At 41.4% G+C, this 24,812-nt stretch overlaps 1 protein-coding gene across 12 annotated transcripts; it reads right to left on the bottom strand.

Annotated features, from left to right (window-relative positions):
- Positions 1–102: 102 nt before the first annotated feature.
- lrrfip2 (leucine rich repeat (in FLII) interacting protein 2) lies at positions 103–24,812 on the bottom strand. 12 transcript variants are annotated; one of them, XM_088086174.1, is made up of 27 exons: positions 24,573–24,798; positions 23,124–23,281; positions 15,696–15,782; positions 15,172–15,231; positions 14,416–14,475; positions 14,234–14,272; positions 13,989–14,057; positions 12,847–12,894; positions 12,667–12,735; positions 12,313–12,402; positions 11,723–11,779; positions 10,946–10,999; positions 10,744–10,800; positions 10,150–10,218; positions 9,755–9,868; positions 9,303–9,344; positions 8,794–8,925; positions 7,266–7,337; positions 6,215–6,385; positions 5,620–5,712; positions 5,114–5,206; positions 4,326–4,427; positions 2,273–2,405; positions 1,904–2,074; positions 1,726–1,805; positions 1,521–1,625; positions 103–959 (listed from the first exon to the last, which is right to left on the bottom strand). In XM_088086174.1, exons 2-27 carry the CDS (start codon positions 23,211–23,213, stop codon positions 849–851), a joined length of 2,268 nt encoding a protein of 755 aa, XP_087942300.1. In that variant the 5' UTR covers positions 23,214–23,281; positions 24,573–24,798; the 3' UTR covers positions 103–848. The 12 variants fall into 12 exon arrangements, with proteins under 12 accessions (XP_087942300.1, XP_087942292.1, XP_042358370.1 ...); XM_088086166.1 differs by having other exon boundaries at positions 10,150–10,800; positions 24,573–24,812; XM_042502436.2 differs by lacking the exon at positions 10,744–10,800 and having other exon boundaries at positions 24,573–24,796.

The following is a 24,812-nucleotide window of genomic DNA, read 5'->3' as shown; positions in this document are numbered from 1 at the left end:
CCAAGTCTAAAGTCACCGAATTTGTGCTCGAGTCCGCCTCGAGTCCAAATCATGTGACCTCAACTGCATTATGAAAAGGAAAGATCCAGATTGCATCCCCAGTTCTGTAAATTACACATTTATTTTCAAGAAATCTTTTAAATATCTGAAAATTTTCAATGAAACTGCAGCAGACACAGTTGGTTCTACATATTTTCAAATAATGACTGCACCTTTTTAAATACATCATTCTGTACCTTGTTAAAACGATTACTGTTTCATCGCGCGGTGTGGACACTCGCCCCCCCGCCCCCTCGTCTCCTAGTGTGAAAAGGCACTTCACTGTGTGAGGGGAAGCTGGGAAGGTGCGGAGCCGGAGCAGCCGTGAGGGGTGAATAGTTTAAAAGCATCATTATACTCATTCATGCAACTTATCAAAAAAAAAAAAAAACAACAACAAAAAAACAAAACAAAATACAGCCAAGCACCCAGCCAGAGAGAGATAAAATCTCATGGATAACATGATGTAGTACAAAGCTCTGAAAAATTAAGTAGTGACTCGAGAATTTTCCTCAGATGTATCTCCCAGCAACTTTATAGTTTTATTAGTTAAGTTTCTGAGTCGTGTCTCCCAAAACACTGGCGACAAAACCCAACGCTTCCGGTTTTGAAAAAAAAAACAAAAGAAAAAAAAACAAAGGACACAGTTCAGTTTGTTGCCTGTGCTACACGTTTTCCTTAAAGTGTTTTTGGTTAGCTACAAATCTTAAAGTGTTACAGCTAAAAATGGAAATGTGCTCCAGACACAATATGGCAGTCAGAGGTCTGAGGTGCGAGTTTAAGGGCTTCTGTGGTGATGCTGCCTTGCCTCACTGCTGCGACAGAAGGGCGTTCCGGTTGGCCTTCATCTTCTCGAGGCGCTTTACTAGGTGGTTGTTGGTCATCTCCATCTCCTCGATCTTATCTAGAGCTGTGCGCAGCTGTGGGGGAGCACAGGGGAGGGGTTACGGTCACCTTTCTTCATTTCCTGTTTCATTTTATAAACATACATTTTCATGGGCAAACTTTCCAAACTTTTCCATGACTCTTCAAGGACCCATAATAAAGATATTTTTTCTTGTGTTTTTTAAACATATATTTCAGATAGAAGACGATAAGATAAATGACAAAACGTACGTGATGGTAAACAAAATGTCGCACACTGACGCATATTAGAGCTACGTAACATCGACAGCTACAGAAAATTCGTTTGCTGTTAATTTGACATTATGTGGAAGGTAATCCTAAAAATATGATTGTAACAATTTCATTATAAACAACAGAAAGTCCATGACTTTTCCAAACTTTTAACGATTTGACTAACTCCATAACTACTTTTTTTTTTACTCTTTTTTTAAATCCTAGAGAAGAACGGTGTCTTTACTAGTTATTTTGTGCAAATTGACCCCTCTCAATAAAATGCTTTAAATTAAATCCATGACTTTTCCAGGTTTTCCATGACCGTGGGAACAATGTTTTAAAATGTTAGTCTTTGTCTTTACCTCTCTTTGAAGTTTCCGTTTTTCTGCTTTAAGTTCGTCTTCTATTCTCTCCGAGTTGTCCGCTGAAGCCTTGTACCTGGACACTTGCCCTTCAAGTCTGTTAATCTGGAAAACAGTACAATATAATAACTACGTTTTACATATCTGTGTTTTTGTATATTTTAATGTGTACTATCACTGAGTTTGACATTTCTTTTTGACTTACATTTTGTTCCATTGTACCCATTTCCTGTTCTGCCTTAGAAAGCTTGAATTTGTATTCACTAATCTGTCTGTTGGCATCTCCTGCAGAGAAAACCAGAAACCAGTGAGTTTAAAAATACATGAAAAAAAAAGAGTTCAACAGATTTCTGTGCTAATACGTAATCATAAGACCAACTTACTCTGCATTTCAATAATGTGTAGGTCTGTACCGTTCTCCATCCTCTCCCCGTCTGTGTACGCACTGTCCATCTTTGAGTGTTTCTGTCTCTCCTCCTCCAGCTGATTCTTCAGCTTCCTGATCTGAGCCAACAGTTCGTCTTTCTCCTCTGCCAACTTCCGTAGCCTGACATCTGCAAAAGACATGAAAAATACATTAAGCTGCTACACTAACATTCACAAAATACTGATTAGACAATCTGGAAAGCAGGTTGGCATGCTTAAATATATTAAAATGTCAATGTCACCTGTTTTTTTTCCCACCTGATCTCATCAGTTTATTTAACATCTATATGAACAGTTTGCCTGGACACAAGTAATATCTGACTCACCTAGCGGGCCCTCTCCTGCAGACTCCAGCACCTGAGCGGCCTCCTGGGAGACCACAGTGATCCCTGAGGACAGAGGCTCATGGTTGACGTCTCCATTTGGTGTGCCGTCTGAGATGATGACCAGCCCGTGTTTCTGTGGTGAGAGAACACACATCGCTGAGGACTTGGCTTCACTCACTATGTTGGCAAAACCTTCACACTACAGAGGCTGTGCACAGATCTCATGTTTCAAATACTACACCCCTCCCTACTAATGTAAGGCCACACAGACCAACAGCTGGCCATTATGAAAAGATGGAAAATAAAAATCTTGAAAAACTAAAGGCCATTGCAAATGAAGATCTGTATGATGTACTGAACAGTCAGTGGTCTGTTGATGTTCAAATGTAGGGATACACAATATATTACTGGTTGGTATTTTATTGACTGATAAGCAAGAAAATGAAATTGTTGTTATTTTTCCAATTATTGAATTTCAGTCTATTATTAAGTTCATCAACGTGGAGCATGGCTGCAGCCCCGGGACCGCACTCAAACCTTAGTTCTACACGCTGATTTTGCCTCTCTGCCTTTCTCTTCTCTGCTCTCTGGATCACAAACAGACTTGAGGTTATAAATTTACTAAAATACTCGACAATCCACCAGTGGGGGAGACCACACAAGCAATACATCTGTTGACAGAGCAGAACATGATCTTGCAGAAAAGCGACGTCTTCCACCACAAATGTCCTCATATTAGCAGCAGAGGAGAGGATGACTGATGCCACAGGGCTGAATATTGTAAACAGTGGAGGGCTTCTCAGTGTTTCGCACAGAATTAGGTTTCTTTATTCGTGTGTGTCCCTTTGTGATCAGTCTGTGTAGTCTCTCGGATTTCAGAGGTTGCTTCATGAAGGCGAGTTTTTCCCCCCTTAGCAGCAGTTTGTTGATTTTCTGTCGGGGGGTGGAGATGTTGTCGGTCCATCAGTTTGTGGCTGTTCTAGAAATAAAGCGTTCTATTTTTATATGAATTAATGGACAGTTAGATGTTTAGTTTAACTTTCAGCGAACGTGGCATTCTGCTGCTCCATCTCTGCCCAGAGTACACCCTGCCCTCCGAGAGTGTGGTGCGCTGAATAACCGAATAATATATATGTTGCAACAACACTCCCAACGAGCATACCAGAAAATAGAAAATCATTATAGAGGCAAATGCTGATATTGGGGTGAGCTGCCACAAATAAGTGAATGTGCGGGACACCCTGCTTCAGAAAGATGTAGTAATTAGAGGTTATGCTAAAGCTTGTTCTAGCCTATACATGATTTTACTATAGCAAGATAAGGTATTAATTAGTCTGCATATCTGAAAATTAACTAAGGTTATTACAGCAAGTTATATTGGTTAAGGTATCTGTATCAGCTACAACATACGGTTAATTTTATTGGCCCTGAATTTCAATATGGGCGCATCTATGATGACATGAAGCAAAAAATAACAGCCCGACACACATGTACAGAATTTATGTAGCTTAATGCCGGGACCTAAAGTTGCATTAAGCAAAGCCTGTTCTGTAGCAGGATGTGTCAGGATTTACTTCATGATAATAACTTTTTAAAAATACTTTTATGTTTTTTGTTTTTTTTTTTAAAAAAACATATTGAATCTGTTGCACAGTCAACTGCACAAAAGCTGTTTTTTTACCCTGTAAAATGCACACCACCAGATGCTGACTATTGTGTATTTTCCACTGGGAACTTACCTTGTTGATGTCTATGTACAGTGACATTACCTGCATAACCTCTAACAACAAATCCACCAATATTTGATATAGGAAATTGAAGTCATAGTCTAGTACAGACAAACAGTTACAAAAAATTCCCACAGTAACAGAAACCCAGCAGGTAGTGAAAAGGAAATTAGAAAGAAAAACAAACAGGGAACACAGCAGCAGGTCTGATAACATAAACTGGCTTCGTTCCAACCAAAAGGGAAAGTATAAAAAGTTGTTTCGGGGCCAGAAACTCATTCCTCTTATCTTGTTTTTTTAAACTCTGGGACTCCAGGAAGACCTACCTCTCCTGCTTTGGCTTTCCCCTTGATGTCAGCAAGCTCATCTCTGAGCTCGTCTCTCTCACTCCTAATGCAATCAAAGTACTCTTTCTGCCTCTCTAGGGCCTGGCCACGCAGACGAGAAGACACAAGAGAGAGGAGAAGAGGCAGAGGAGAAGTTGGATTGACTCTGGACAGACATGCAACACCACACATGCTACAGCAAGACATGTTCCATGCACAAACATGCACTGTGCACATCAAGCCAACAACAAGGACACAGAAACACAGACAAGGCTAACATTCTCGCAGAAGATGCCACTGAGGAAAGGTTAAGAGGTGTGGTAGAACACAGGGACTGAGTTTGTAAAGAGGTTTATCTTTTGCACTTTGCAAAACTACATTGAAGCACTACACATAACTAAGAATCTGACTTTTTGATCAAACAAACTAACTGATCCACAGGTGGAACATGCATGTCATGCTGGAATATGATGACATTTTCTCTTAAGGTTTTCATGACAATCCTAAATAAAAATACATTTTTTTTGTCCGCTGCAGGCTTTAACACAGTGCACTTGCATTGTTAGCTGAGGTTACAGGATCCAAACTGAAAAACCCTCTTATTTCGACAAGCAAAATTCCAAACTGTGAATGGGTCCAGGTATGTGCTAATGCCTAAGGGGTCTCCATCATGCAGAGACAGCATGAGAGGCAAAAGAGGTGCATGGACGCTTTAGTTTGAAGGCTGAAAATCACAACCATCTATTGCCTCCCATGTTCTGTCGCAGCACCCCTGTGTGACCTCCTACCCCAATCTTTTTGTCCTTCCAGTTTATCGTTTCCTGCAGGTCAAACACCTCTCTGGTGAGGGCATCTAACTTAGTCTGCATTCGCTGGCTCTCCTGGAGCGGCGTTGAGCAGCGACAAGATGACACAGTACGGGATAAGAACAGAATAGGGAAAAAATGAAACAAAGACAAAAGAAGTGAAACTGCACATAAACACATACAGACATGAAAAATGAGAGATAGGAGCAGGTGAAACAGGGCGAGAAGACACTCATTTGGAGATGATGCTGAGAAAAAAAAAAGAATGATCAGATAGGACAATGAAAAAGAGCGAAGTGTAAGAGGGGACAGAGAGGACCTCGAGGCAGGCCAGTGCCAATCAATCCTTATCAAGTTCCTGCAGCACAGAGCCTCCGCTGCAGCCTGCTCAGAGGCTCTAACACCTTCCGAAGTGTTGACAGAATAGCAGTCTGATGCGGTCACGCTGGCAGAAACAGTTTGTTTTTGTAATGCAAAGGCAGCCTTACCTCTATAAGCTCATCTCTCTGGCGGATTCCCTCTTTCAGTTCTTCTTGTTTATGCTGCAGGACTGTACATGTGTGCTTTTGCCTTTCTAGTTCCTGAAACAACACAGTGCATTTCAGCCACAAGCCTTCTATAAAATATAATTTATGATTTTGTCTGCATGAAAAGATTTTTGACAGGGGTTGACTGATTATTAGTGGTTAATGAGACCGATATTCGCATTTGTAATAAAAATGAAAATCTCTGACAATATTTAGAATTTGGTATATAACAAACTCCAACCCAAAACTTTCTTTAAATGACTTCAAAGCTGAAATGTTGAACAGCATATACAGCAAGCTCCTACGAACTTTTTAAAAAACTAAGTCAAGTGAAAATTTAAATAAAATGAATAAATAAAAATAGCCCCCTGAGGTTTTAAAAAGTTCAAGTTCCTCCCATGGAGACACTTTCTTTGCACTTTTTAATTAATACATTTGATCGGTGATTTGACATTAAACCCCAATAAGCGGCCCGGCTGATAACCTGTCGATCCCTAATTTCTGATACGTGCTTTAACATGATTATACACTGCAGAACTTTTCTTAGATATTTCACCTTTGACTTGTCTTCCAGCTCCCGCCTCATCTCGGCCATTTGCTCCTCCATCTCCTCTATGACGTCCTTTAGTGTGTCCACCTGATAGATGAGGTTGCCTTTGTCGTTGTCCAGCTGCGCGTTCGATACCATGGCTTTCTTATACTTCTCCTCCACCTCTGCAAGTGACTCCTGATTGAGGTGGCAGCATGTTAATAAACAGAGTAAACAGCTTTAAAACACAGCTCATACACATGCACCAGGTGGCCTCTCTGGATTTTCTAACACATTGGCCAAAAATACTACACACGTCTTTTCTTATTTCTAAACAAAGATTAAGTAAAGGCATAATTCTGAAGCACCGTGTGTTGTATTTTTCCATTTTAAACAGGTAATTTGGGACTTTGTGTGTGTGGTGCAAGTGGTGACACTGATCACGCAATAATTCAAACGCGTTGAATCACTTCCAGGAGTGAAACAAGGCGATGGTGTGAAAAGGGGATCTGAAAGAGTGAACTACAAGTGAACAAGGAAACGAGATGATGCAAAGTAATCTAGCTAAAGTGCATCAGCTGTGCTCTACCAAGACCAAGACGGGAGTCAGGTTTGTTAGTAAACTACTCTCATCAATAAAAAATTTGAGCGTCCTTTCTAAAAGATGGAGAAGCTGCTGAGAGTGACGGCCAGAAGGCCATCTAACACTGTGGCGACAGGAGCCAGAGTGGAAGAAGAGCCTCAAAACTGAGAGCTGTATTCTGTCAGCAGGTGGAGCATTTTAACTCTTCTTCTTAAAACTTTGAACCCAGCTGAATTGTGGGAGTGTCTTCACTTCAGGCCACAACCAGCGAGTTGCATCAAAACAGGAAGTGAGGGAAGATCATGCAAAGGAAGGATCATTACGCAATTCACACTGGGAGCACGCAAAGACACGGCTGTGGAGTTAAGAGCTACGGGAAGGGGTGCAAAGGGGTATATGAGTGGGGAGGGCTGGGGTGGGGGTGGGAGGGGTTAGTGACGCCAAACTGCTCCCAGAGAACAAGAGAAGGCATGCTGTGAGCTCAAGCCCCTCTACCTTCAGCTCTTTAAGCCCTTGCATGTACCGCCCCTCTACATCCTGAATCTGGTCCTTTAGTTCATAGATATCCTGTAAAGCAGATGAAGGAATGGTTGAGGTGGCATCAGAGAGGGTGGGGGGGGTATCAAGGAGAGATAACAAAGCACCCGTGCTGCCGTCTCAAAAACAATCCAGCTGGCGTACACATGACCAGGGCACCCAAATATGAGGAACAGCATCACAGGACACATGTCACATCCAAAAAGAGAAACGGTTAAAGCAGACACTTAGGACAGCAGGGGAGGGCACATCAGAGGACAAGCTGTGGGACATTCATGTGCACAAGGAACGGATGTATATGTACACTGTTCAGCAGTGGTGGGTGAAGTACCTGAAAGGCATACTTGAGTAAAAGTACAGCTATATTACCAGAAAAGGACTTTGGTAATAGTTTAAGTCACCTTTTAGAATATTACTTAAGTAAAAGTCCTAAAGTCTCTGATATTTACTGTACTTGAGTATCAAAACTCATTTATGATATTAAAGGTAATTAAGTATTGAAAGTAAAAAAAACAAGTAATTCCTGGTAATAAAAAAACAGTCAGAATTTTGAGAATTTCAAAATGAAACCTACATTGCATCTAAAGGTCTTCTTGTTTTTTTTTTTGTTTTTTTTTTTAAAAAAAGGATTTAAAAACCAAAAAATTTAAAAAATCCTTCCCTCCCTTTCCTTCATTTGTCTGTCAATTCTTTCCTTTTTCCTTCCTTATTTTGTACTAAGTAACTAGAATGCTTAGGGAACTCAAGTAAAGTACAGATACTTCTAAAACATACTATACAATACTGTAACAAAGTATTACGACCAGAGTTGCTACAGCTTACAGCAAGTTGAACTTTTTTCTTTTTTTGTTTTTTGAACTTTTTGAGGCATTTTCAATGCGACTCAAAATGAAATTTAGGACTGATTTCACTATAACCAAAACTGTGGGGTAAAAAGAAGAGCTGATATCAATTACTTACAATAAGGGATAATTTCTGCCAAAATATTCACTTTAATATAAAAATGACTTTTGGGTATTCTGTGATTTCTTTTCTTAAAATTTCATTTTATTTTGAGTTTTAACAATGCAATGTTAGAAATTTTATTTAATATAAAACACGACTTTTGGATATTCTGTGATTCTTTTAGTTACCTATTATTTTGAGATTTAACCATGCAATTTCAGAAAAAAAAGATGAATAAAACCATACCTTCTATGTCACACTTTTACGCGTCATGAAAAATTAATTTAGAAAATTTTAAGACCAAAAATTTTATCTTTAGACTGATTATTTCAACGCCTTTTAAGACCTTCTAAGGATCCGCTGGGACCTTGATTATTACAATACAGCTGTTGCAGAACATGTGGATTAGCATTCTATGATATTATGATGATGGACATATGTAGCCAAAATAAGTACAATTAAATTCATATCCTTGTATTTTTTTTATCGGTTTATACAGCCACATATATAATAGAGTAACACTGTTTATCGTGCGTCTTACCCTAAGTTCACTGAGACTGGTGTCGGGGTCATAGACGCTACCCGTGTCTGTGCTGCCGCGCCGTGACGAGGTGCCGCCCAGCGATGCCAGTGTGGCTGCTGAGAGGCCTGGGGTGGCACAGCGGGAGGATGGCTGAGAACACAAACACACCACAGAACTACAGTTAGAAAACAAATACAACTCCGACACGTTAAACAACACCGTCATCTGATACCGCAGGGCTCTGAAGTGATCCTGCCCGCTTCAGATCCTCCTCAGGGGGGTTATTGTCATTTGTCATGTGCTGACGTATAAACTCGACAAACTAGCTCTCTATCTCCACAGGCTGTGTGCATAAAAGCTAGATAATGCTCGTGTGTTGTGTTTACATGGTGATAGGTGCCAACTATGGCACAGAAATTGATTTATTGTTCTGTGTCAGATCAAACTCGCTGACTAATGCAGTGCCTGTTTTGTGGTCAGTGAAGTTTGAATGAATAAAGAGAAATGCAATATAATGGTGCACTCACCCGGCTAAAATCTGAATACTGCTTGTCACATTTTTCATCCAGCTGAAAGGAAGAGAAGAAATATTAAAAAAGAGAGTATTTTGAGGTCACGCATCCTGTGTCGTCATGCTCGGAGCCGTTTCCTCGTCTGTGAATCGGGAGGTTAGTCCAGTTAATCTGAGTCTGGGAGAAGTGCTGTATGTTCACAGATCCTGAAGAGTTGACAACCAAACACGCAAATTAAACAGCGAGTGAGTCACACCTCTCCATCAAAAAAAGATTTTCTAGGTCCATGCTGCACTGCAAGTCACATCCACTTACACCACTTTACTTATTTAAAGTCAATGACATAAAAACAAACACTAACTGTGGGATGAGTTTTTGAAAACCAGCTGTTATTTTTGATCATGCATCATCTTGGGGTTGCACCACACTTTCCAGCCCACTGTTGGGAACTTCGCTCAGCCACTTACAGCGTCCAGATCTGGAATGCTCAAATCATCGAGGTCAGACACAATACTGCCTCTTCGGTTGGAGCGGCTGAAATAATCGGCAGCCGACTCGCTAATGTCCGAGAAGTCAGACGACTGCTTACAATAAACACACACACACAGGGCGTAGAGGACAGAAAAAGGGGCAGAGAAATAAAGAAAAACAGCGAGCCAGAGAGTAAAAATTGTCAGAGAGAAAAGGGACAGAGGACACTCTGCAAGGTCAAGGTATTTTAAATGTTTGATGGGTATTACGTTGATTTTCTTATGTAGTACAATACAATAAACAGCTAAAAAAGAGTTGATTATTAGATCATCATCTACTGTGACAGAACACCATTCGTCTAGATTATACAAGCCGGGTCCCTAAAGCTCACCGCACTGTCCCTGCGGCCTCTCCTGAAGTGTTCCTGGGACACGCTGCTGACAGTGTCATCATCTGAAGACTGAGAGGAATACACACACATACATAGAAACACACACATACACACACATACACACACGATCACGATGAAGAGCCACAGTATTGTAGGATGGCTGCATGCCCAAGGCTTTCTCCGACACACACACACACACACTTGTTCAAACAGCGATCCACAGACATCCAGTAGCAGTCTCTGTACTAAACAGATAACTGGATTACTCCAAAGACTGCAACGCTTCCAGTAATGCAAATTCATGCAATTAGGGATCATTTTGTCAAACGCACCCAGTGGAGCCAAGTTAGATAAGACAACCTCGCTACAACATCTTTGCCTGAACAGCACTGCAGAAGAAATCCTCAATTCGCACACTCTAATGTCAATCAGTGATGCTGTAAACAAGCTGCGGACAGTTTGGTATGGATGATCAACATTGTCACTGGGAGGAGGGAGGCCTGCTGTTGAGAGGGGGAAGCGTGTTAATGGTGGGTGTTTGTGTGTGGAGTTAGCGGATATCATGCAGGGTGGCGGTGGTTTTAAGGTGCTCACCACGGGGCTGCTGCGGGTGGAGCTGGCTCCAGAGGAGTACCAGCTGTATTCAGAGGGCTGCGGGTGGGGGGAGGAGGAGGAGGAGGGGAGGAGGAGGACAGGGGATCAAATGAAGGCAGACGTTGGGCCACATGCACAACAGTTAGCTGCTGTGGTGGTGACATTGCTGAAACGCTGTTTGATAAACATTCAGAGGACTTACAGCTCTTGAACTGTACGCCGAGCCGTAAAGACCGGTGTCATCATAAATAGAGGCCTGAGGGCACACGTAGGAGACAATGCAGGGCTCAGCAAAACACAAGAGGGAGCATGAATCTTTGACGCACTAGTCAAGTAAGCTGGGTAAGATGACTTTCTCTTTCTCCATGCAATAAACACAAGCACTCTATTTCCAAAATCAAACAGGCCATTTGTTTTAATGCCCTACAATAAAAGCCCTGTATTCACACAACCTCCCGCCTTATCTGACTGACGCACAAATCTCTGGACACCGCCGAGTGCTCCAAGTGTCCAGAAGCTAAATATAAGCGGTCCTTGCCACCCCGGGCATCCTATCAGATGTATTATTGTTGCTGTGCGTCTCTCCCCCTCTCTCTCTTTTTCTCTCTCTCTTCTCTATATATAATTTTGTCATCTACTGCAATTTAATTGTTTTTTAATTGTTTTTTTAACGGTTGCATCTATTTCACGTCTGTGCAATAGATGCAACAGTTACTCTTCCTGAGGTTTCTATTTTTTCCCGCTATAGGTTTTTTTTTTGGGAGGGGGGATCTTCTTAGTCGATGTGAGGGTCTAAGGACAGAGGGATGTCGTATGCTGTAAAGCCATCTGAAGCAAATAATGATTTGTAATAATGGGCTTTATAAATAAAATTGACTTGACTTGACTATACGGCCTCAAGAGAGGGGGGGGTGTCTGCTTCTGAAGGTAACTAAAGACATGCAGAGAGATGTTGGACACTCGGTGGACAGAAACTGACCATGCTGTAGCTGCGAGGCAGCGCCGTGCCAGTGGTGGAGGATGAGGAAGTGGTGGCCTGTCAGAGAGGGCGGGAGCGGGGGGAAATGTCACTTTAGAGGACAGAGGAAAGCTGTAGCAGGAATGTGAGGTGGAGAGAGACTAAAGAGCTGCAGAAAGTGGAAACAGGACGAGTGTTTTGCTGACGCTGTCACAATTATGGTGAAATGTGTTGAGAAGTGAGGTAAGGTGACACTGTCGACGGTTTCAATACTGGAGGAGGAGTGCCGCCTTTGTCCATCAGCGAGTCATTTACATAAAATCAAATGATCACAAGAGCTATTTTACAATGGAGACAGATCTCAATGTAAAAGTCAAGCATTTAGATTTCTCTGACTCTTTCGAGTCGCTAACAAAAAACGTGAATCTCTCTGCTTTGATGCCCTGATGATACAAACTAAAATCTCTCACTGCAGTTGTATAAAGAGTTTGTTCGTCATGTAAATATCCTATAAACTCGACCATGCAGATGCTTCAGCTGGCTCTGGTTTCAATGAAATTTAACTCTTAACAGCCTGTGCATAAAAAGGTTGGACTGTGAGGGGGACCGACCCGAGGCTGATAGGTGGAAGTGGAGGGGGGAGGCGTTGCTTTGGTCTTCGTGAGGCTGCTGTAGTTCCTTTGATCGTGGTAAAGTCCAGTCTGGAAAGGTAGCGACATAATATGACCTCAAACAAACACCGACATAACAAATTTGAACCTCAAGTGTCAGACTAATGTTCAGACACATTCAACACAGCTTGGCCAACATCTGTGTGGCACTTTACAAGGCAATGACACAGTCAATATTATCAAAGGTAAAGTCGATCAACAGTAAATCGGCACTGCAAGCCACTAACGTTAGCCTACACTGCCTCCATGCTTGAGGCCGCAGAAATGACAACAACGCTAAAGGAGTGCACTGACCAGCAGGTCCTTCTTCGAGGAGCTGGATGAAGACCTTTTATGGCCATGCAGGTCATTGTACACAGAGCTCTGTTCAGCCCAGAAAAAATAAAATAAAATAAAAGCGAAATTGAGATAAAAAGGCCTAGAAGAAGAGCGTAGAAGCAGTGATAAACAGACGATCGTCACACAGGTACATACAGTGGAGCGGGAACTCTTGAGGGTGGAGCTAGAGGTGAGACCATCAGACTGAAGAGAGAACAGGAGTCACATGAGTTACGATGAGAGGAAGATCAAACATCTGAGATGCTGTTAGGCTGCTGTTAGGTCTCACTAACTCAAGGTTAGCTGTTAAACAGGCAACAAGTAATCCGACACAGCAACAGATCAAACAAAACGTCTAGTTTTCCACTTTCTGCCAAGGCCACAGTGAGGGAACAAAAACATTTGCCAGTGGCATTCTGCCCGTTATGAAGGCAGTGTGATGAATATGTGCTCAGTGTGAAGTTTGTTGTAGCAACAAGTGCACATGCAGCTGCTCCGATGTAATCCTGTTGAGTTTCTGTGTCTGATGTGCTATATTTTCACAGATTCTAGCAGGGCTGTCCCGAGTGCTTCAGAACTTCGAAGCCAGGATTATGTCAAAAAAAAAAAAAGTCTCAAAATTTGTGTACATAATCTCCAAAAAGTCAAGTGTCAGGTATACCAAAGGAAACTGGCATATCACAGTTCTACAACCATCATGGCGAATTACTTGAAAACTTTTACTAATAGCTTAGTCATCTTGCAAAGTATTCTTTTTTTTTATTACTACAAGCCTTCTAACTGTCACACGGTGCATCAACTAAAAACTGATGTTTCAAAAAAAATGTCCTCTCGGCTTTTAGGAGAGCCCTTGATTAAAACCGATGACTGCACCAAATGTCAACGTTCAAACTTCCAGCACTTTAAAAGATGACATATACTTCAGTGTCATTTCAGAATCGCGAAGCAACCCATCCAAAAATGACAAGCAGAGAAACTCAATATGGAAAAGAAATTGAAACAGATGTCACCTCAACACTATGTCTCCCTGCAGCCAGGTATTAAATAATCTGTCACATGCAAATCTCCAATATGAAAAGGACATTACGGGAGCAGAAGATGAGATGTGCTGGAGGAAAGTTAGAAAACAGTTGGTTGCTTCTGTGCACATCCTTTGAAATCTAAGGGAATTTTTGCTTGGCACAATAAAGTTAGCCAGGCCTTAATTCTGGTTGCATGCTGAGAACCCTGGTATTTAACCAGTTACCAAACCACACAAATAAATTTTATGCTCTCACACACATGCATACACAACGCACCAACAAATCTCTTCTACGGGAACTGGATCGACTCTTAGACCCCGAGTCACGAACTGATGATGAGGTTGACTTCAAATGAAAAACAAAGAAAAGCACACATTAAGAGAGCTCGACTACTATTTTAAGCAAACGCATTAATTAAATAAGACCTTTCCTAACAAAAACAACGGCTTTCTCACATCCTTGTGCCCTTATGAGAGCACAGTCTTAATAAAACTGGCAGGGATTTATGATGCATTACGCACCCTGTAGCTGCGGACTGACATGACATCATCATCCAGCCCCTGTTGATGTGGAAACATGGAGTCACAGCAGAAAAGCAGACAGAGAGGAACATGGGTGATGAGAGATTAACTGCAGGATTAAAGGAGAAAGAAGAAAGGAAATACAGGCGGACAAAGAGGAAGTGTGTGGGGGAGATACAGACCCGGCGATGACGGCTGCTGGATATACTACTACTAGAGCCTCTGGCTTTTTCTGAGTCAGCCTGGAGGAAGGAAGGAAAAGTTGGGAAAGATTATGAAGTGAAAGTAGAGAGGCTCAATCACAGGGGGTGAGTAAGGTCACTCCAGTGCTCAACAGTTGCTATGCAAAAGCCCAAAACCATGCAAAACAACTTCTGTCATCGTGTTTACAACCAAATGGATGTCATAAACATTTGCAAATGTTATCCTCTTAAAGCACAGCAGCAGGATTAATGATATACAAAAACAGTTCATATGTTGCACTTTTTGTCTTTTTCCACTCTTTTACAAAGGGGAACATAGTGGCTCAAAACAAAAAAACTCTGCTACTCCACATCACCAAAACACACACACACACACACACACACAGATTAATCCTATGCAAAAGTTATCCACTGACATTCAAAAAGCATCCATCCTTTCTGAAGCAGCTGCTAGTGGAGGAGGACTAAATCTAAACGTCCAAACCACCCTCTTGCATGCAGTCTCACCGACCCTAAATAAAGTCAAAGGCCAAAGCTTGCTCTACGAATACACACAGCCACAGATTACGGTGTCTCCAAAGCAAATACACTGCTGAGGCATATTTCCACAGTGAGGTACAGTGTAGTCTGTGAGTCAAGTGTAGCGACACGGTCAGGGTTGACTGGGGCTCAATCCCACACAACAGGCTGTGTTAGTGGAGTGCGAAGCTGCGACACTCTCACGCGCTCGCCTACCATCCACTGGTGGATCTGACCCCATTTTTTGTTGCTACTGCTGGAGGAGTGGTAAGAACGCTGGACAGGGGGAGGAAGTGCCAGGAAAAACATACAATCATACATCACTTAAAACTGCTGAAATGTGAAAAAAACAAACTGGATGATATTTACTTCAAGAATAGAACTTTTGGTTTCATCTGTGGACATGCAGCACTTTATTTTTTCTCTCTGTGGGTATATGTTTGTGTATGAACTGTGAGATTATTCTAAAAATGTCTTTCAAGGCATGAAGCCAAACAGCTCCTCTGCACCACATGGAGGCTGATGAGCAGCGTGCAAAGTCAGTTCATATAGTAACAGTCCATGTAAAAACAGATTATAAAAGACTTAATAGAGGAGGAAAGAAGACAAATTTCAATGTTTAAATTACAGTTGATCAGTGCTGAGAGCAGCAGTTATGGGACACTGCATTAGCTCGCTCGATGGGTTGAATAATGGTCACAGTGCATCTTTGTCAATCAGATCCACTTTGTGTTATATACCTCTTTCTGCTGCCGCTCAAGTTCCCTCATTCGGATATCCCTGGCCTCCGCACGAGCCGCCCTCTTGGCTGCAAGCCTCGCCTCCGCCTGTGACACACAACATGAACACACTTGTCAGCCACAAGAGGAAAGTGTTGAAGATGCCACTCTCTGAGGACACGCCCCAACAAGCACAAGGATAAAAATAAAAGGAAGGGAGTAGCTTCAATCAAAAAAAAAAACAATCACACAGGAAAATTTGCATGAGTACACTTGGACCGTCTGTTTCCTGGAAGAGAAAAGAGAAGGTGGAAAATTTAAGAACACTTCACTTCCTTATAGCTGCTTAAGTGTGGCTGTCAACCCAGCTGGAACCTAATTATTTTCCACTTTATGGAAGCGCTGCATAGTTAGGACACTGTAGTGTAAAGTTTAGATATATTAATAAATGAAATAAGGAAAAAAGATGCAGACCTGCTTTGTTTTCTCAGATCTACTTTTGCAGGCAGTTATGTGCAGCATCAGTATAATGTGTCAAGTCTATACTGGCTTTTCTGCTAATAAAAATGTATTAACTCACAGTAGTTTATACTGCCTTTTAAATGCAACATTCAAAACAACACACCAAACACAGAGACTTGATGGTAACTTGCAGGTCACCCAACGTTGGCCAGGTTGGCCAATAAAGCATCGTTGTAAATCACTGTGTATTTCGGCCAATGGGTACTGCAGAACAGAAATGCCAAAGATATATTTGAGTTAAATTGGAAACAGTTACTCAGTCGCACAGTTTATCCTCAGGAGAGCACTGAAAAGTTTTATTTTTCCACTGTAAAATGTTCCACTCAGTGCATATCTTTGTCTTCATGAACACATTCAGTGCATTCCTCATCAAAAATACTTAAAGTTTATAAAAAAGTAAGAATTAAATATATCAGCTGATATATTAGCAGCTTTTTTCTCTTAAAGGACTGCTGTGTAGGATTTAGTGGCATTTAGTGGGGATTTTGCAGAACTAAAACTTCTCCCGTGTGCCAGGTGTGTGGGAGAACTACGGTTCCAAAGGCAAAAAAATGCAAAAACGTGACTAGATCGAGCTAGAGAGTTTGATTCATCTGTGCTGGACTACTGTGGACCAGTGTGGCATACTCCGTGGAGGATGACCTCAACTAAAGCTCATAGATTCTGGTTTTTAGTTGACCATACACTAATGAAATCATAGTTAGGAATACTACATACAATTTTTGTCAATAGCTGTCACTAAATCCCACACACTGCACCTTTAAATATCAATATCACTCCACCAAACCATCATTGGTCAGGCTATAATATGGACACTGTGCAGCATAAATTCTCAACCAAGTTCATACTGTGTGGGGCGCCCTAGCTGAACAGTTTCACCCGTGAGTCCACAGCTCTGTGGTCCTGTCCAGAGTGAGTGCCTGCAATACCTCATAGCCAACAACATGTGCTAACCATCAGATTCAGGAGGTCTGATTTAAAGCCCTCGTGGGGGAGATGCCAATAGAGCACAAACAAACTGGCAGGGAAGTACAGGATCAAGAGAAAACAAAGTGAGTCACAATAGTGTGGTTCTGCTCAGCCTGTAAACATTTCCTGATAAATACTTACGGAGCACAAACAAGGCAAAGCCAGACTGAACCCAACAAAATCTCCTCTGGGTGGTGGGGGAGGGGGGAGTCATCACACAATTTGCCCCCAAGTGAGTCAGAATATGAACAGGAGCTAATTTTACAGAGTACCTCAGCAGAAGGAGCTAATTTAGGCGAACCTCTACACAGCCCCGGGGAATCACGCAGGTGACGGCGTACACTATACTTCCATTACGTCCACAATACCAATTACACTGTGAACATGCTCTGAAACTGAACATCCCACCAACAAAGAACAACACTTTGCTCATGGAGCCTACCCCTTTATCTGTGACTAAAAGACAGTCCATAAATACAGCGTGTGGTGTGTACAGTATCTCACTGCAGACAAACACTGTCAGCATTCCAGCAATTTCTTATCTGCACTGCCAGAATAGAGGGCCTGTGGGTATGGACTATTCCTGTTTCAATGCTAACCCCGAGTGAACTAACACTGTTTTAGAATAATACCGAACAACCATGCAAATTCAGGTTTGCACATGCAGTCTGTGCACCTCGTGTGTTTGTTAAAGGAACCTATTAAACCAAAAATGTTTTAAGGCTAAAGCGTAGCTAGATTTCTCTAAAAGGAGGGGGTGACCTTTATCCAGTTGCACACACCATAGTTTTATTAAGTATAATAATCATCTTGTTTTACAGTGATTGGGTGCCTTCATTGAGTTAAAACTATGACCCAGAATGACAGTCTGAGCAGCGTTGGGGTGATGAGAAATGAACATGACAGAAAACGTGCATTTTTTAGTAACTGGTACACAACATTAATAAATGTAAACAAAGAAATACCATTAAATGATGTTATATGTCTTTGTGTGTGAGTTTGTTTACTATATGTAAGAACATACAGTTAAACACCATATTGCAAACATATATGCAACATGAGACACTTCTGTGGCCTCTCTGTGTGATTTTGGAGTCTATATCTGATGGTAATACAATGAAGCATGCTTGGTACAAGGTGGGAAGGAAGTGAAGTTGTGAGCGTATGACGAATGAGAAGGCAAGAGAGGCGGCTGGCCCCGTGCTCTGCACCTGTTGAGCTGTCTGACAGAATGACCTGCTCTGCACAGCAGCACAGCTGAGCTCTCTGTCTCTGTCCTATCTATAGCCTGGCCCATCCGCCCTCAGCCCTCTGACAGCCATATCATGGGGCTGGGAGGGTAACGTGAGCAGCAGAAGTTCACCATCAAACACACCTTCAGCACTGAGCAATAAGAGTCCAGAAATCCACCATGACATCACCTGAAAGCTCATATCTAAAACTCTGCAGAGAATCAATACTAAATATTCGCACAAAAAAACCCCAATCTGATTTATAAACCCCTGCATACACACGCCAGAGCACAATGTCCTTGTAGAAATCTCAAATCAACTCAGGATTGTCTGCACATGAATCAGTCTCGTATCCCGCCTTCTACACATTCAACCAAAAAATGGTCAAAGCACCTCATAAATGCTAATGCAAAGAAATAAGCAGGCTGATCAATTGTAATTCATGATAAATCATGACAACAACAGAGCGTCACCACAGTATTTATATTCTTACAGCAATCAGAGTAATTGGTATCCTCCACCCTGGGCTAACATAAAAACAAATAAAAGTTTGACAGGCAAATACTATTTATGTAATATCTATTCAAGTTATGTTATAGTGAACTTGGCCTGCATTATAATTAAGACTTATAATGAGGGTAAGTAGTGTAACGACAGTGCGTGAGCTGCCACTTGCTTTATTTCCACGCTTTACACAATTCACATGTGCGGGTGGTGAAGATGAGCTGAGCGATGTGACTGGAGAAGGCCACGTGTGTGTCCGTGTGTGCGTGCGTGCGTGTGTGTGTGTGGCAGCCACCACGGTATCTCAACTGTGCTCTGTGCACCTGACAGCACAGTCATGTTCACTGCAGCGAAATTACACACAAAAAGAATGTGAAAACTAAATATGTCCGTGCTGATCTAGCAATAAATGATATTGATGACTACTGAAGCTCTGTTCTGGAATTCTTAAATGCGATGATCGCTTCATCAGTTAGCCTAGTTAACATGACAGATGAGGTGAAAAAGACATAATATCTAATAATATCACGCTTAATATTGTGGTAAAAGTGAGCCTGAATCCTGCCACATCCTGGCATCACCCCAGTGCTTCGACAGCATTGGTGCACTCCACAACTGACCACAATCAGTGTGACCTCGTGCATACAGTCCATCCTTCTCCTCTGTGCTCCGGAGAAGACGGCTGGTGTGATGGTGAGACGGCGCTGGTGAAATATCGAGTGGAATCTGATTCAAGACTACAGTCGGCTTATATATTTTACAGCTGAGAGGTACTGATGGAAAAAAAGATGGCTCACTGGCACAAGCACATGTAACAGTGCTAGTTTTGATGATTATGATTATGTGGATCTATAAGTAATACGTGATATGAACTGATATTTAATATATAAGAGAAATCATTATGTGCATAATGACATCTCTTATATTGAATTTCTAAAATCTGGCTTCAATTCACCACCTCATCATCTGCATCCTGTTTCCCGTGTTCATATGCATAGGTCAGAGTTTCTGTACAGGTGTGCACATTCTCCTGTCAGGCTTGTTTTATAGATCCCATCTTCTGTACTGGGAAGTGGCATACGCCTCTTTCAGGTCCCATTTTATGCATATGAAGGAGTTATAAATAAGGCCCCTAGACAAAATACTAAATTATGTATACACCGAGAGTATGATAATTAACATAAAATTAGGGTAGCACCAATGAAATGTAGGAATGTACCACTTTTCTCATTTTATATCTCTGTAAAGTATACTAACAATTATTATTTGGGGGTTTTGGACTGTTGGTGAGAAAAAAAGAAACTTTACGACATCACAAACTGCACAACTAATCAAAATGTACTCAGATGAATCAATAATGGAAATCAACACAATAGGCTAATATTAAAATGGGAACAGAATGTGCAGTGTCCAACAAATAATGAAATAAAAACCAGTAAGTGGAGAAGGGAATGTCCTGTGTCATTACAGCGGTCAATATGGCAGCATTTATGATCTCCATACTTAGCAAATGAAAATGCAATAAGCTTAATAGGTATAGGTAAGTGGAAGGTGCTGATATGTAAATGGAATACTTTAACATCATCAAATACATAAATATGTAGATGCAGAGCTGTATCTAGCAATAATCCCTGGTAGTTTAAACAATTAATACTCATCTTATTGCCAAGTCAGCTCAACAGTTCTCATCACTATAATCACTGAAAAGCCAAGACATAGTACAACATACTAGTTATGTAAAAACTGAGTTGAAATCAGCTTCTGAAATTTGGCTGATTTGTTTATATAGATAGATAGTCACTTAAAAAAGGCCCTTACAGTCACTGTGCAGTAGGTGCACTAAACTGCGGTATGTGATGTAAATGCCTAACCTTTGGGTCTCTCTTGCAACATTAAAATTACATTTCTGCAAAATGTTTTAATATGACAAAAACATGACATTTATAATGTGCAACAAAATAAAACTACTGTTAAAAAGCTTGCATTTTCAGGGGATGAAGCTGGATCAAACTGACTTGGCTTGTCCATCAGTTGTTGACAGACACTGTAATGCCTGCGTTGTTCTCCGCGGCCTAAACAGTCTCCAAACCGTATGCGGAAGACGATAGTTCAACACTTGCCAATACAAAAATAACTTAAGATATCTCAGATGAAATCATGTGAACTATGAACAGCTTCCACACAAACACACACCCTCTGTACACTGAGGAAAGTCAATGATTGCCTTGTTCAAGTACCATCAGCTCCCTTAGATCCTAATCTGAGGGACAACGGGTATGAGATGATCATCTAATTCTAACACTTGGCCGCTGTCAGATTTCTAAGCAAGCTGCTGGTATTCAAAAGGACTGACTGCCCAGTAATGTAAGAGGCCTCAGAGCTGCGCTGGTGACGGTGCAGGCTCAAATTCACAGTCATTCTCGGCAGTGATCCGTGCCAAGCACAGGCAGGCAGGCAGTAACTTTTCCTAACCAGGCACAGACAACACGAGGCAGAAGCTGCAGTGTTTTGAAGATTTGTTTGGGAGGGCGGTGATGTGCAACAAGTTACACGCTGACCCCTTGGACTCCCAGCGCAGTTCATCTAATCTCTACTTTGCTCCACAAAGAGATTCAGATTTAGGACCTGACTGGGAGGGTCAGATGACTCATGTTTCTATGATCAGCCTGCATGACTATAAAGAGAGCAAATGGAGCCTTGTGCTTAGTGCCCAAGAATGAGGCGCTGCACACATGAAGCATTCTTAAAATGGGCCAAGTCAAATATTTAAGAAAAGCAGATTCATCCAGAGTTATATTTTTACCTGGAAAAGTAAGAAATCATTTGACATGAACCATAAATCTTCACAAAAAAAATCTGCATGCAATGTGGCTTTTCCACCTATGCATACCAAAAATAAAAGACCTTTAAACTCTGAAAACAGATCTTTGTATTTCATGTTTTCAGCTACCTCAAACTGAAAAAAAGGCAAAGGAATGGCAGCCCTGCTGTGGAACAAAATGGAATAATCCCAGGGCATGTCGTTACAGGCTAGGCAGCTTCTCTCCACTGCCCGTGTTTCCCCCCCCAAACGAAAACACCACAAGTCAAGCCTCTCTGTGGTCCAAACCAGCTGTCTCCACTAACCTGAGCTGCAGATTAACCAGCAAAACCTGAAAATCCACATATAAGTATGTGCCTCAAAAGGTCCATTTGCTGACACAACTTGACCACCACCTTTCAAATCAACATAATTTATTGCGTAACAGATAAACATATCAGTCTCAAGTTGACTAAACACCTGGGTGTTGAATGGAGAATTTGGTAAACACGCCTAACACGTGACATATTATTTACAAGGAAAAAACTCTGCATTTAATCCAAACTCTGCTCACAAGATTCAAGACATCTAACCAGAGCAGTGTCCAGAGCAAAAGGTCCATAAGACAAATCCTGTAAAACTGAATTTTTCAACACTTAATTATCATTAGAAGTGCTTATGTTAACTGCTTCTGAAATCAGTTTTGCATATTTAGTTTTCAAAGGAGAACAAAATAACATTAGGATCCCCCGGTGTTTGAAAAATAAAAACTTAAGTGAATCATTTCTGCACATCTTAGAAAAAGAAATTACCTGGACATACTGAAGAACAAACAATGCTTTCTGCAAATTAAAAAACAAACAAAAAATGTGCCACCTTCTGTTACCTGTATTGAATATATTCAGAATTCTCCTATAAATTTGTGTTTTTTGAGTCAATTTCATATGATACTTATTTATTTATTTTTTTTAATTATCACTCAGTTGAAAAGAATAACACTTGGAGGACAATCAAAGCACTTTTGTTTAAGTACTGACAAAGATGGACTATGGATGCAACTGATAACATAATACATATACATTAACGTTATCAAGCTTTGGTGATAAATTTCATATTGCTTTTAAAAGCTCTCTCTTTTAGTCATAATGCAGTGTCAGCCAATCAACTAAGTGCTGATAATGGTTGCAACACTCATATTTCTTTTATTTTAAAATGTGATGCAGCTGCCAAAATTAACATCTAAGACTAGCAAATCAATCCTCTCTCGATGCTTTAAGAACCCATTATCTAGTTGAGGAAAAACAAGATAATTTGAGCTGAACAAAATCAAATTAGCATTGATTAAGCAATGCATGAATGGAGCAATTTACGGAGAATATAACCCAGATCCATTTCAGTTTGTGTGATGGAGTATGAACTTACCTCCCGCGCGATGCTACTCAAGGCCTCATCCTCTGCTGAGAAGCGGTCTTTCAGTGGGGCACGCTTTCTTCCAGAGCCTTGTGTCCCCATGTTGCCTCTGCCACTGTAGCTCCACCAATGTGTGAGTTGAGAAAATACACCAAACTGTATGTAAATGCCTGCAGCACAGAAAAAGTAGAGACAAAAGACACATATTTTAACAGGTTTGTAAACAAAGTCGAGTGTTACGTGCATTATGGCTGTCCTCAGTTTCAACTGCAATTCATTGTGAATGGTTTTATGCCCTCATTACAAGCCATACACTCCCTATATCTTACTTCCATTCCTGCAAAAACAGGCCATTACTCATGTATGGCATCTACAATCGCTTTGGATAAACATGTGTTGCTGACATGGACCAGCCTTAATGTGATCTGCGGGACCAGTGCAGCCTTATAAATCATCATTTAATATACAATTCAAATAAACAACAGCTAATTAGGGTATACAGAAGGAATCAATACGAAGTTATACATCTTAAATTTATTTGAAGTCATAACTGTTGACAGATAAAGCTTGCATTAGCTGTTTAAGTACTATTCCTCATCATCATCAACATGATGATATGTATGACACTGACTTCCAGACAGCATCAAAGTTAGCGGATGACACAGACAAAGGAGCACTGTGGCTGTCTGCTAAAGACTGTCGGGGGGGAAAACGCCTAGTTTTGGACCCAGCTGAGTCAGAGGACCCAAGCGAGGCATGAGCATTCCTTAAAGACGTTTGATGAACTGAGCCCCGTGGACCCAAAATCCAAAATTACCAGTCTGACCGCCTCAAAAACGCCGGCTAACAAATCAATGAATCCGAATAATCCTTAGTCAACTCACAACAGATGATAAATCTCTATGATCGTACTTTTTTCTCAACCAACTTCAGCTAACTTATAGATGCATGAACTCGGACGGTTTTCCACTCACTAACAAAGCTAACGTACAGTCTCTATATTATGTCCATTCGGGAAATTTAACAGTTACTAACGTTGTCTAAGCTAAAGCTAAAGTTAAGCAAATGTAACGTTAGTGTCTGTTCTGTTAGCGTGAGCTAGCTAATAATTAATACGAACGTTAACGTTGACTGTGGTTAGCTTGCTAACTAGACGTGCTAACTAGCATTTCGTCCTCCTAAAATCCTCAACAAAAGTTACCCTTTTAGGTTTTTTCCCTTCGCTTCCGCTGAATCTAGCGCTTCACAAAAACGACAACTATCCACACATGTCCTTTCCACAGCAATGACCCCCAGCACCGACGACGGTCTCAGGGAGGCGCGGCTAGGCTAGCTGACCAGTTTAGCTGGTAGTTAGCATGGATAGCCGGTGGGGCTAACCTCGACTCTCCTGAGAGGCAGACAGGGCAAACTGGCACCGATCATCCCGTCATATATCCCACCACAAAAATATAACGTTACCTTCGCGATCTCTTTAAATAACCCGCGATACTGCCAAGGCGTTGTCTCCTTTCTTCTGTACGTTTAGGACAGAGACATTGGGCTTCTCCTCAGGGATCGGCAGTGTTTTTGTCCACACTGACAGCTGTCATCAGTCTGCTTGTCCACCGCTCTCCGCTGCCCTCCTTACCCAGTTTCCACTCACACTGGTTCGCTCTGAAGGTCCCGGATGTTGGGAAAAATTAGGGTGTGATGCTGCCT

Source organism: Plectropomus leopardus, chromosome 13, assembly GCF_026936395.1.
Source record: "Plectropomus leopardus strain MGB_pleo_1.0 chromosome 13, ASM2693639v1, whole genome shotgun sequence".
NCBI lineage: Eukaryota > Metazoa > Chordata > Actinopteri > Perciformes > Serranidae > Plectropomus > Plectropomus leopardus.
The sequence above is the reverse complement of the archived record's forward strand: the minus strand, read 5'-3'. Positions and strand labels throughout refer to the sequence as shown.

Excerpts from the sequence above, each read along its gene's own strand:
- lrrfip2 (XM_088086166.1), bottom strand. The coding sequence starts at position 23,213 with ATGGGGACACAAGGCTCTGGAAGAAAGCGTGCCCCACTGAAAGACCGC. Across the intron at positions 12,736-12,846 it reads TCAAGAGTTCCCGCTCCACT|AGCTCTGTGTACAATGACCT; the intron begins GTATGTACCTGT and ends TGGGCTGAACAG. Across the intron at positions 5,207-5,619 it reads AGAGAGATGAGCTTATAGAG|GAGAGCCAGCGAATGCAGAC; the intron begins GTAAGGCTGCCT and ends ACGCCGCTCCAG.